The sequence below is a fragment of the Meles meles genome, chromosome 4, assembly GCF_922984935.1.
Source record: "Meles meles chromosome 4, mMelMel3.1 paternal haplotype, whole genome shotgun sequence".
Lineage (NCBI taxonomy): Eukaryota > Metazoa > Chordata > Mammalia > Carnivora > Mustelidae > Meles > Meles meles.
Window position 1 is genome coordinate 32,024,128 of NC_060069.1, and position 12,550 is coordinate 32,036,677.

Genomic DNA, 12,550 nt, shown 5'->3' on the forward strand with positions numbered 1-12,550 from the left:
TGGTTAAGCCATAGTATGAGCCTGGTTTTCTTTTACTTGCAGCCAAATGGGTTCCTAAAGAATTCAGTACTAAAATACTCTCTAAAAAGTCTGTACTTACTTTATTCTCTAACAAAAGTCTGTAAGAGCATCCATTTCCAAAAACTTTTATTTACTTTGTTGCCATATAAATCCTTTACCAAGCTGATGTAAGCAACTATTTCACATGAAAATGAGCATCATTTCATACATTTATTGAACAGACTGCCTCTTCTATGACTTCCTTGTTCATATCTGCCTTCTCTACTTTTCTACTGCATTGTGTAGCTTTTCCTTACTGATTTGTAAATTTCTGGATAGCAAAGCAGGCTGAGTTGAACTCACGGGGAGATCTGTCTCTGCATCTTTATACTATCAACGAAATCAAACACAACTAGGAAATAAAACTTCCCTGACAGGCCAGGCAGACAGTGACAATCCTGACAGTCGTCTCCAAGCAGTGCACCACCACGTGGCAATGTGTCAAGAAGTAATTCAACTCGTGCAAAACACCACAGCCCACATTTATTAGCTGTTGTGGTTTTTTGTTTGTTTGTTTGTTTTACAAATCAACATCTAAAGAAAGGTTTGTGGGATAGTGGCACATGAGGCAGAGTCCTCAATATACATCATCTCACTTAACCCTCATATCAAATCCAAGAGCAACATTTTTCATTCCTGTTTCACAGAATAAATGATGAAAATAAACTTTTAAAACTAATAGTTTCTTTCCTATCCCCAAAACTTACAACATTTCAGGCCCTGTAAATAAAAACAAAATGATTAAGTGTTTACCTAAAGTTAAAGTTATGTAAAATATATTGTGCCTATCTAAATAGATCAACGTGCTTAAACTAGAAACACTGCTGAACCTGTTTAGTACATTAGGAATCTGAAGAAGCTATTCCAAAGTCTGGCTATTAAGTTTACTGCCACATTGTAATCGACCAATTTTTTCCCATTTTTTAAAGTGAAAAGCTGAATTGAGCACTGTTTTAATGCTTCAGCAAGAAGAACCTGCTATAACTAGCCACTCCATCCCAGAGCAGCAACTATTCACCTACCCAGTTAACAATCAGCCGACCTGACACTAGAAAACAAACAAAATAAACTATTAAAGATAATAAAAGATCGTCATGAAAAGCAATGTAAACAGGTTGAAGAGAACAAGCACCATCCTTGAGTATTTCTACATGGTTGGATTTTGGCTCAATTGGCTTTACTTTAAAAAGGCTCATAGCTAGAGGAAAAGAGAAAGTTGGGGAGGATCCTGCTCCAAGACTCAGATCGGGGATGAGGCCCTGACAAATATTTCCCTGCTTTATGCCACACCTCTCCTCATAAGAGCTGTGGATTCTCTCTCTGGCAAAGCATCACACAAAGCACTCAATCCAGAGTGGGTGAGAAGCACAGATATCAAACCTCCTTCATGCCTCCCACTAATCCTTCCCCAAGAGGACACACCCAGCCCAGAGCGTGCACACCAGGGCCCCAAGAGCTGACAGCTCTCAGTGGCAGGAACCTATGTGTTGCCCACCTGGGCATGAGGGAGACAAAAGAGATTCATCTGAAGCAACCTCTCTGCATAATTTTTTAGCCAATTTGTAAGGCAGAGAAAAATGCCTGGGGGAGTTTGATTTCTAATTCTACATAAAAGAAAACAAGTCTGCAGACACAATGTTTATGGCCCACAAAAGTGCAAATGCACTGATAAATCCCCAGTCTGAGGGTACCTCTGGCGGTTTCTTGCATTTTTCTGATGGGCTTGCCCAGTGGTCCCTGCTTGGAAAGATACAGAGCCTTGTTTTCTCCCACCCCATCCCCCCTTCCTCAGAAAGGCTGCACACCTCACCCCACGGACGCAGAGAGGATGCTAACACAAGGAAAGAAATCTGATTCTTTCCCAAAGCTGTCTGTGGTCAGACAAGACTGGGTGAGGGGAGGGTGTCCTGGTAGGCTGCTGCTGGTATCAATCCAGATGTTTTTGGGAGCGCACAGCAGGATGAGAGGGAGGCAGGGCTTTAGTCACCAGAACAACCAAGCCAGATTCCTTAGTCCTTCAAAACCTCAGGACAACTCACTAGAGGGACAGTAAGCAGGGCATATGAGAAAGGGACCCAAGTCTCAGAGAGGGACAGAGACACAAAGAAGAACAACCAGAAGGTAAGAGAAGACAGTGGTGGGTCAAATGTGCTGAAACCAAACCAGACATTGCAGCACAGAGGAAAGAGACATACCCGGTACCATGAGGCCCCTATGAGTGCCCGTTAGAGGCAGACCCTAAAAGGACCCAGGGAGAACCAGACCTTGCTGGCCATCCCAACAGGCTGGTGTCACTGAGCATAGTTGAAAAAGAGGGGGATGGTTTAGGCACTGACCATCCCCCCTTCGCCCCAGCATTTGCACCACCAACTGAAACACCCAGACACACAGCCTCAATGGTGCACACCTACGACACAGGAAGGCACACAGCCTTCATGTGTGTGAGTGCCCAAACACATACCTTCCTGTCCATGGACAGAACTTATTCAACCTGCCAGCTGGGTGGTGTGGGCACACAATGCACACATACAAACTCCCTCGGGAGGGAACACACATATAACTGCAGGCTCACGCTCATGCAGACCCACACATATCTACTCCACAGCCTCTTAGCTACATACAAAACCTCTACATAAGGTACATACAAAAACTCATGGCCCGGCAGGAAAACCTGCACTCACAACCTCTCTGGGGGGGACACACACACCTTTACAATCTCAGTTGGCATGTGCACACACATGTAAGTTCACACTCAGAATCCACCAGGCACATATACACACTCAAAACCTGTCAGGTGCACAGGGTACTCAGCACCTCTCTGGTAGGTGCACACCACACCCCCTTACCACCTCTCAGTCCCTTGCACACGCAAAACCTACCAGGGCACACTCACTCACAGCCGGCCAGCAACACACACACACACACACACACACACGCTCACAACTTCTCCGTCGGCGGAGCGCAAACCCAAACTCGCAGTCCGTCAGGGTCACCGCCACCCGCTCACAGCCCAGCCCGCGGGCGCACCCCGACACCCACGCACCCTCCGCCGCGGGCGCAACCCTCCCCCAGGCCCGTGCGGGCGCACAGCGCCCAACTCCGGCGGCGGCGCGGGGAATGCGCCCGCCCCCAGCCCGCGGCCGCCCGCCCGCGCCCCCGCTCACCTTTCTCGCCGGCGCCCCGCGCGCGGCCCTCGTCCTCCTTGGGGTTGGTCACCTGGGTGATGATGGCCGGGCCGTCCATGGGTGCGCGGCGCGGCGGCCACCCGCCGGCCCGGCCCCCCGCAAGCCAGGCGCGGGGGGGGCGCGGCGCGGGGGGCGCGCGTGGCCGCGGGCCGGGGGGGGCGCTCGCCGCCGCCGCCGCCGCCGCCGCCGCCTGGGCGCGCCCGCCGCCCGGCCCCGCGCTCAGGGAGAGGCGGCCCGGGCCCGCGCCCCAGCTCCCGCCGCCGCCGCCGCCGCCGCCGCCGCTGGGCTGGAGCGGCCGCCGCCTCGTCACCATGAACCCCGGAGCCGCGCCCGGGAGAGCCGCGCACGGGGAGGCGGAGCGGGAGGCCGGGCGCCGCGGGAAGCGGGAGCGACCGAGGGGGAAGGAGCGAGCGCCGAGCGAGGGCGGGAGGGCGGGCGGGAAGGAGGGAGGGAGCGAGGGAAAGAAGGAGGGCGGGCGGGTGGGTGTGTCCCGGCCCGGGGACCGGCCTCCGCCGCCGCCGCCGCCGCTGCCCGCCGGCCCCGGCGGGGGCGAGGAGAGGGGTGTGGGGGGAGACGGAGGGGTGAGTGGAGGGCGGGGGAAGCGTGCGAGTGGGTGTGGGGGGTCTCGGGCGGACGAGCGGGTGCGGTGCCGGCGGGGCAGGAGATCCAGAAGGGTTCCGGCCGCAGATGCGGGGGGCCCGGGGGCGGGGGGAGAGGTGTGGGGAGGAGTCTGGCAGACGGGGTGAGGGGCGTGGGGCCAGGCGGGGGCCCGCGGGTGCGCGGGAGGGGCACGGGGGCTGCGCGCTGTGGGGCCCGATGGCCGCGGGTGGCTCGCACGGCTGCGCGAACGAGTTTGGGCCCTGACGGGGGGTGGTCAGCGGGGGAAGGCCGGAGGAGGAACTTGGCCGGGGGGGAGGGGGTCCCGTGAGGATGCTTTAGGGGAGATGCCGGGTGAGGGACGTCCGGGTGCGGGGACCGAGGAGTCTGGGACCAGGGCGCGGAGGGCAGCGCTGTGTGGAGGTAGTGCCTGCTAAGGAGTGGTCCCTTACACGAGGCGGTCCGCCAAGGAGTCCTGGGCGCCGGCGTGAGGAAGAACCGGGGCCGTGCGGGGCGGCGGAGGGGTGCCAGAGTGGGAAGAATCCTGGAGGGCTCAGGAGGGGGCGTCTGTGGTTGCGGCTGGGGGCTCCGAGCGTGGGGTGCCGGAGGAACCCGCATCCGCACCGGGCCTGAGAGCCTGCTTGCCAGGCGACGGGTCCTCGAGGACCAACCTCCTGGCACGTGGGGGTGTCGGCGCCGAGAGGGGCCCGGGCAGTGGGCATTTCCGGTGCTCTGCAATAAGGGGGGTGGGGGAGCCGGTCGAGGGCTGAGGAAAAGAAGGGGCCTGTGGCGGGCCAAGCTGGGCAGGCACTGTGCTTCTGAAGAGCAGCCAGCCACTGTCAGGCCTGGAGCGGCGGCCAGAGAGCACGCATGACAGGAAAGTGCCCCCTCAGCTTCGGAGGGTCGGAACCCTTGGGCGCCCGCGCCTCCGCGTTCCAACTTGGAAGCGGCACAGACAGCCCTGTAAACCGGGGGCGGGGCAGTGCCACAGGAGGGCGGATCCGAGGCGGAGCGGAAGCGCTGGCGCGCGCTCTGCACCAATCAGGCGGATTGGGGCGGGCCCGCGGAGCGTGACGTGTGGGCAAGGCCGAGTGGGCGGACTGCAGAGTAAAGCCGTACCTCCCCGGACCCCGGTGCGCGCGCACTTCAGGCCTTGCGCGCACATCCAGCCCGGTAGTGACTTGAAAGACGAGACTCTGGCAGGTCCTTTCTCGTACCTCTGCTTGTCCTGAAGCCCGGAGCTGGTTGCAGCCAGGTCGCGGGCTCACCGGGGGAATCAGCGAACATCTCGGAAGTTTTAAAGTACACTCCGGGAAAAGCCCTCTGGCCAGGTCTTTGGGCCAGGTGGAGCCCAGGGAGCGCCGGGGTGTGGTAGACTGGGCCAGGCAGGTGGGAAAGCGCTTCAGCGGAGCTGCTCTGAAAGGTAGTCGGGCAAGCTCCACAGGCCCCAAATCCAAGACCTCAAGTGACATCCTGGCTCTGTGCGTGTGGGTGGGTCCTGGTGCCAGTCGCCTCGGTGTGTGCTCATGCTTGAGTATCTGCACTTCTCACGGCACCTTTGGGTCCCCAGTGGGTTGCCTGGGGCAGCTGAGACGTGAAGATTGAAGTTAAGTGCCCTTTTGTTTAGGAAGGCAAGCTCTAGAGTTTGTAACCCAGGCTCTAGGACATGCCCTGCCTAACCCTCCCAAGTACAGACCAGATTGGGCCCCATGGCATCCAGGACTACACGTGTCCCTACTTCTCAGGCTTTTCACATTTGTTATGATAGCATGGCTGGCCCAGGGCCTGGTGAATTATAATGTTCTTTGAATTCAACTTTTTAAAAACTGCAGAATTCTAAGGGGGTAGAGGAATCTTCCAGAGAAAGCTGTGCAGGGAGACATGATTTTCCTACAATTCTTAGATATAACCTCACAGATCAGTATCCTTGCTGCCTGGTTTATGTAGCTTCCTATTAGCCAGGGCAAGGTGGTGGGAGCATTTGGACTCACGGATCCATATGCTTGAGGCTGTGATACCTTTTGGGTGTGGGATGTCCAGAGGTTCTGCTCACTTAGTTGAGGCTGGGAAGGAGCTCAGAACTCAGAGGTACAAGGCCAAAGAACATGATTTTCATACACAGAACCTCTCCTGTCCAGCCTTTCCTGGAAGAATGACTCCCCAGGACTCTCCAGTAACAATCCTTCACTGTCCTCAGCTTTCTCCTGAGATCACCTCTAAAAAAAACAAAAACAAAACTACCTCAGGAGGCCTTTGTCTCAAGCTCAAGTAAGAAAACAGCTTGCTATCTTTTAAGTCCTTGTTCTCCATATTTTGTTCATTTAAAGTTTCAACTTATTATTTATTTCATAAATATTCATAGAAATCAAAAAGAAAAATCACCCACATCCCTATCTCCATCCTCAAATCAATCTATTTTACTCCATTTCTCCCTGTCCTTGCCAATGCGTTGGCATAATTTTATGTAGCTATAAGAATATCATGGTTAAGGGGCACCTGGGTGGTTCAGTCCATTAACTGTCTGCCTTTGGCTGAGGTCATGATTCCAGGGTCCTGGGATGGAGCTCTGCATCCAGCTCCCTGCTCGGTGGGGAGCCTGCTTCTCCCTCTCCCTCTGCCCCTTCCCTCTGCTTATACTCTCTCTCTCTGTCAAATAAATAAATAAAATCTTAATATATATCATGGTTAAAATTATAGGGTGAGCATTTTTCCATGTGGTGACATAATCCTTTATAACCACCATAATAAATGATTACATAATACCTCACTAAATGAGTCTTAGATAAGGTAGTATCTTGGTTTGATAGATAAAGAAAAGAGTCAAGAATTGCTATTGATTCACCTGATTAGTCATGAGAAGAAAATACATTTATCTTAGTCTTTACAGTGTACCAAGATGGATCAAATAATTAAATATAAAAAATAAATAAGTGTAAGAAAACAAAATAAATGCTTTTTAAATGTCCGATGGGAAAAGGCTAAGAGTGACAAAAATTACAAAGAAATACAGATATTACAAAGGATAAGATTGATACATTTTTATTTCAACAAACATTTATTGAGTGCCCCCTATATGTGTTAGGTTCTGTTCTAGACAGGATCTCAGTGTTGTCTAAAATGGGGGTTAAGGAACTAGCCGTCATACTCTCACCTGTCAGTTAAAGCTATGGGCTGACCCTGTGAGTTGGTGGGGGGTTGGGGGGAGGAGGCTTAAAGCTCCCAGACACATTGGGCTCTCAGAGAGAATGGGAACAAAACAGTCCCAGTGACCTGAGGACAGGTACCGACACGGGAGGCCAAAGCACATCAAGTCCCAGAAAGGGATGCCCAGAAACAATAAAAAAGATGGAAGAGGTCTGAACAGAGTACCAAAATGAGTCGCAATTCCCAAACTATTATCATGTAGTGTCCTTGTACCATGTGCACTATTTATTTAATGTTTTTCTTTAAATTAACTTAATTTTTCTTTAAATAGAAAATTAGTGGGAAACATTTTTTTAAGAGACAAATGGAGAATCTAGGAAGAATCACAACCCTAAAAAGGAATCACTACACAGAGTGAGAGACTGGGATACGAAGGGCAGATGGACATGGCCCTAGAGCTGGCAAACCTGCACCCCCCATCCTCCCACCCCCCACCAGGCCTAGGAAGAGAGCTGGTAGGAAGCTGGAGAGTATTGGTGAAGACAGCCTGGCCTGGAGTCTCTGGGGTGGAGCTCCAATGTGAGAAGGGACAATCAGACCAGAAGTGGGGGATGGGGTGAGAATGCTCTTGGGCTGCGGGAGAGGCTGCCCTTGACAAAGGGACACTGGGTATAGAATGGGCAACTGGGGAGGAGGCAGGGCAGAATGCGTGTCCCGGGTAGAGGGAACAGCAGCTTGGTTTCCAGCTTAGAGGCCAGGGAGAGCAAGCTTGGGGAGAAGTACATAGTGGTTGGAGTTGAAGGATCCCTGGTATATGGAGCTCATGTCAAGCAGAGTCTTGTAACTCAGGAAAGGTATCGGAGATTCCTTCACTCTGGGATCTGAGGGAATGACATATTCAGATAGGTGTTTAGAAAGTTCCTATTGACTAGCAGATTGGGTGAGAGAGGCAGAGGAAGCAGCAGGGAAACCCTCGGAAGATGTTGCATTAATCCAGGGAGTAGAGGAAGGTGATGCTGTCTGGGCTTGCCATCCCCAGCCTGGCCAGCCCTGCTCTCCATCTTTGAATCTCTGCCCTCTGGGCTCTGTCCTTGGTCAGCTTTCTCTCCTCTCTGTGGGCATCTCAATCTTGAGTTTTGTGTCTGTTACTTAGTTTCTATCTCAGTGCCAGCTTTTCTGGTCTTTCTCTGATTCAAACTGCATGTGCCTCTGACTCAGGGAAGCAAGTCTTATTTGGAAAGGAATGGAAGTAGAATCTGGGCAGAGATTCCTGGGGGTCAGTCAAATGAATACAACCCTGAGCCTGTCTACAAGTCTCTCCCTCGGGGTCACCTTGGGACCTAGATGAGTTTCCTCCGGGTAGCGGTTCTCTTCTGCAGTGGACCAGGTCCAGGGTCTTATCAGCTTCAAAAAAGGCCTGCTCTAGCTATGCAGGACAGACCACACCCACAGAGGTCATTGATTCATTCTCCAGGTATGTATTTGGGTGCTTTCACAGTGCCCAGCTTGGCCCAAATGCAGTAGACCTAGTGCTATCAAGGGACTCATAGCCTAATGGAAGGAGCAGAGGAATAATCAGAGGGCAGCACAGAATAAAACTGATTTATTCTCCTGGCAGCCCAGGAGTCCCCACAGAGGATATGATGCTAGTGAAATCATTTCCAGAGCCCACAGGGTCCCAGGTAAGAGACCTTTTCAGCCTCCGAGAAGGCTCCCTCTGAAGAGCAGTAGGACATCATCATAGAAGAAGAGACTGGGGTTTTGAAAGCCAGATTGAGTTTGGACTTTAACCTGTGGGTAATCTGGAGTAAGGAACAGGCGCCATTTAAGAAACGTATTCAGATCTGTGAGCTGAAGTGAAAAACAGTTAGAGCCAGGCTAAGCAACAATGGGGACTCTATTGGCTGATATCACCAACCACAGTTCCGTGCCTGGGCTGCAGGAGTCTGGGAACAGCACTCCTGACTCAAGGCTGTGGAGTTCCCTCAGGGGAGGGTATGAATTTCCTATGCCCTGGAGGATCAAGGCTTATCTAGGGAGGCCAGAGGACTTCCTTATGCTCAAGACAGCTTGTTTCATCTTTCCCACACAAGTTGCAGGACATCGTTCCTAAGGGCTCCCCAAAACTCATTCATTTCCCCTCCACACCCGTGCTCCCACAACATCCTGATTCTTCCTTTCCAAGACCCCTTTCCCCCACCACACATGGATTCCTCCAACCAAATGCCCATGTCCGCTGGCACCCGGGGCATCTGGGCCATCTTTGCCGTCTGCCATCATCCCCAGGGATGCTTTCCATCTGTCCCCACGTGGGACCTGTGCAAAGCATCCTTCCCACCGACAGACACTTCTCTGTCAAGAACAAGGCCCCCTGATGGGCCAGCGGTCTGGCAGGTGTGGCCCGCCCCCTGGTGGCCCCCATGTTGTGAAGTCCTTTTCATGCGCCCAACTGGGTATGGAAGTTGGACTCTCTCCCTGCCAGCTCCCTGGGGGTACTGGGGAGCTTAAGGACAGGCTGCCCCCACATGTGCCACATGGCAGATTGATTAAGTAAAAGCGACCTTAGAAGACAGCCTGTGCCAGAAGGACACTCAGACCCTCTGTCTCCCCGAAATCAGCAAATAAATCTCCCGCGTGAAAGGTGAACTACCTGTAGCAGGAGGTGAAGAGACATCCTTATCACCAGAGATGGGGAATTTAGAGCTCAGAGGCTGTATAAACAACCCTCATTACTGTTTACTAATTTACTACTCCAGCCCCAAGTTGAAGCTCCCAAAGTTAAGTTTTCTTTGTCTCATCAATTCCTCACCAATGTATTTGGTGAGGAATCTCTCTTTGTCTAAAATGTAGGAAAGGGGCACCTAGGTGGCTCAGCGGGTTAAAGCCTCTGCCTTCGGCTCAGGTCATGATCCAGGGGTCCTGGGATCGAGCCCCGCATCAGGCTCTCTGCTTAGCTGGGAGCCTGCTTCCTCCTCTCTCTCTCTCTGCCTGCCTCTCTGCCTACTTGTAATCTCTATCTGTCAAATAAATAAATCTTTAAAAAAAAATGTAGGAAAAAACTTCCTGCCTTGGTCATTTCTTTGAGTCTCAGTTTCATTATTGGGCCTCATGCACACATCAGAAAACTTTTTTTTTTCTCCCATTAGCCTGTCTCATGTTGACTTAATTCTTAGTGCAGCTAGAGGAACCTTGGGCCAAGGGAAATTTCTTCCTTTTCTTCCATGCCATAGCTCCAGTGGACCCACTCATGTCCCCTACTTCACCTACCTGTTGCGCTTTGCACTCCTGGTCAGCTTTCCCCAAGGTATTAACAGAAAAGCCCTCAGGAATGTGAGGACCTGTGTGCTAGCAGGGGGGAGGAGAGCAGGGAACTGGAGCCCTGGGCCCCACTTGGCAGCCAGTCTTGGAATAGAAGATGAAGCGGCGCTGATGATGCTGGCCACCGGAGATGGCGACTAGGGTAGTCAGCTAGGGTCCTGAACACAGGGAAGAGGACGCCTGGTATAAAGCTGGCGGTCAGGAAGTGTTTGGGGAATTCGAGAATGAGACACCTCCTCATCCAGGACAGACTCTGGGGCTGTGAGGCTGAGATGTTGCCTCTTTGGGGATGTTGCATCTTCAAGGTACCCAGAAATCCAAGAAGCCTTCCTGGAGGAGGCCACCCTCACCACTTTCCCTCTACTTCCAAAATCCCAGACCTGCTCTGCCCAGAGAACTTGAGTAGAATAAGGGGACACAGCCCTGTGCTCATATCTTCCCTGGGAGCTCTGGGTGGAGGCAGGGCAAGGCCCTGCCCTAAAACCTTGTTAGAGAGGAACAGCTGCAGGTGCAGAGTGGGTAAGGCAGCCCTGTGTGCCCGCAGCCCGCTGGTGGCACTGGCTTTGGTTCCTGAAGGGGCAGAGAGTCATAGCGTCCCAGGTTGATTTGCTGCCTGGGACCTCACACTTTTAACCCCCGCATGAATTGTCCCTTCAATGCCTCCCCTCTGTCCCAAGGCATAGGGTTTACACCCAGGCTAATAGAAACTGCTCTTGTCTAGCTGATGGCATCTGGCTTCTCTTACCCAGGCTCCCCAAGCGCCAGGCTCTGGCTCAGCCACAGGTACCCCCTTTATTCCCTGACCTGTGTTTGCAGAGGCTGAGTTGGAGATGAGGTAGACAAACCCAGACATGCCCAAAGTGTGTGGCATGCGATAGGTCATGGACAGGTCTGGTCACAGACACACATCTTGGCACATACAGATACAAGCTCATTTGTACTTAGGCTCTTCTACATGCTGGGACACGGGGCACACACACACAGTAAGGTTGTCTCTGCCCAGGCTGGTTTCTTCCACCTTGGCATGCCTGTTTCACTCTCTCTCTCTCCCTCTCTGCCTTGACTTCTGGCTCTCCATGTCATGGCCCTGCCAAGCATTACCCTGCCTCTTCAGTTCCCCTTGAACCCCGCCTCCCACCCTTCTGGCATTTTTAAACATGATCACAAGTCAGAGCAAGGACATGTCTGCTAGCAATTTCTTTTTTTTCACACAAACTTCTCTAGAGGCCTGGGTGGAGAGAGGGCTGGGCTTTCTGCTTTGGAACTGGGAGGAAGAGGAGAATACAGGGAGGAAAAAATAGATGCCCATACATCAGCCTGTCCTCTGACACAGGCACCCCAGCCGCCGAGCCACACACACCTCCTTGCTTCCCCCTAGAACACACTCAGTGCACCTGCTGCACTTCGTCCCACATGCCCTGCTGGAGCCAATTCTCAGGGCTCAAGACCCAGGGAACCACCACTCCTGCTCTACTCCCTGGGCCCCACATCCCTGTGCTGGTCTGGGGACCTTGACTCCACTGGAGGAGGCTACAGGCAAATGCTTCCTCTCTTGGGACCTTGTTTTCCCAGGCAAGGCCCTGCAGATAGAGGATGGCCTGTGGCCCAGAAGGAATGAGGGCAGACCAGAAGGGGGCTCCCAGCCCAGTCTGAGCTTAGAGATGGATGCAGGAAATAGACAGTATGGAACCATTACGATTATTTTTAAAATATTCCAAACAAAGTGTTTTCAACATGTGAAGATAAGAGTCACGTGGATTTGGCCAGACCTAGAGAGTCCACACAGCTCTTTAACCTTTACTATCTCTGTAAGTCCCTCACAGCTCATGGAAGGGGGGAATGTGGGTGGGTGTCACCCATCCTGATTGCTTACTATATACCAATCTCTGACTGGGTACCATGTGTCCCCGAGGGGGACAGGCTCCTTGAGTGGCAAGGAATGGACACTCTCTTAGGGACAGGGGTTAGAGTCCCAGAGCAGGGGCTCTGTCCTATCCAACATGTCACAGACACCCAGTTTAGACCCTGGAGAAACCTACCACCAGACAGGCCTCAGGATGACTGAGTCCTACTGCGGAGCTCGGGCAATTGGGCCATTCAGGATCAAAATCACTCCAGACCAGTCCTCTTGTTATTTGTCGTGAATGTGACTCAGCTGTATCTCCCATTTCTGCTTCTCTTTGGGTCCGACCACTTGTCTTCCTGCTAGCAACTTACTGACTGTGTTAAGCCCCAGTTTAAATTCT

General features: G+C 52.7%; 1 protein-coding gene across 5 annotated transcripts in view; it reads right to left on the reverse strand.

Annotated features, from left to right (window-relative positions):
- The window catches only part of CTDSPL (CTD small phosphatase like), a 115,881-nt gene extending 111,291 nt beyond the window's left edge, over positions 1 to 4,590 (reverse strand). For 2 of the 5 annotated variants that reach the window (XM_046002815.1, XM_046002813.1), the window contains exon 1: positions 3,225 to 3,668. In XM_046002815.1, the coding sequence (XP_045858771.1) occupies positions 3,225 to 3,558 (334 nt within the window). In that variant the 5' untranslated portion in view covers positions 3,559 to 3,668. Of the gene's footprint in view, positions 1 to 3,224; positions 3,669 to 4,294 lie in introns of those variants that run through there. The other 3 variants (XM_046002817.1, XM_046002816.1, XM_046002818.1) reach the window with 2 other exon arrangements.
- Between the last annotated feature and the right edge of the window lie 7,960 nt (positions 4,591 to 12,550).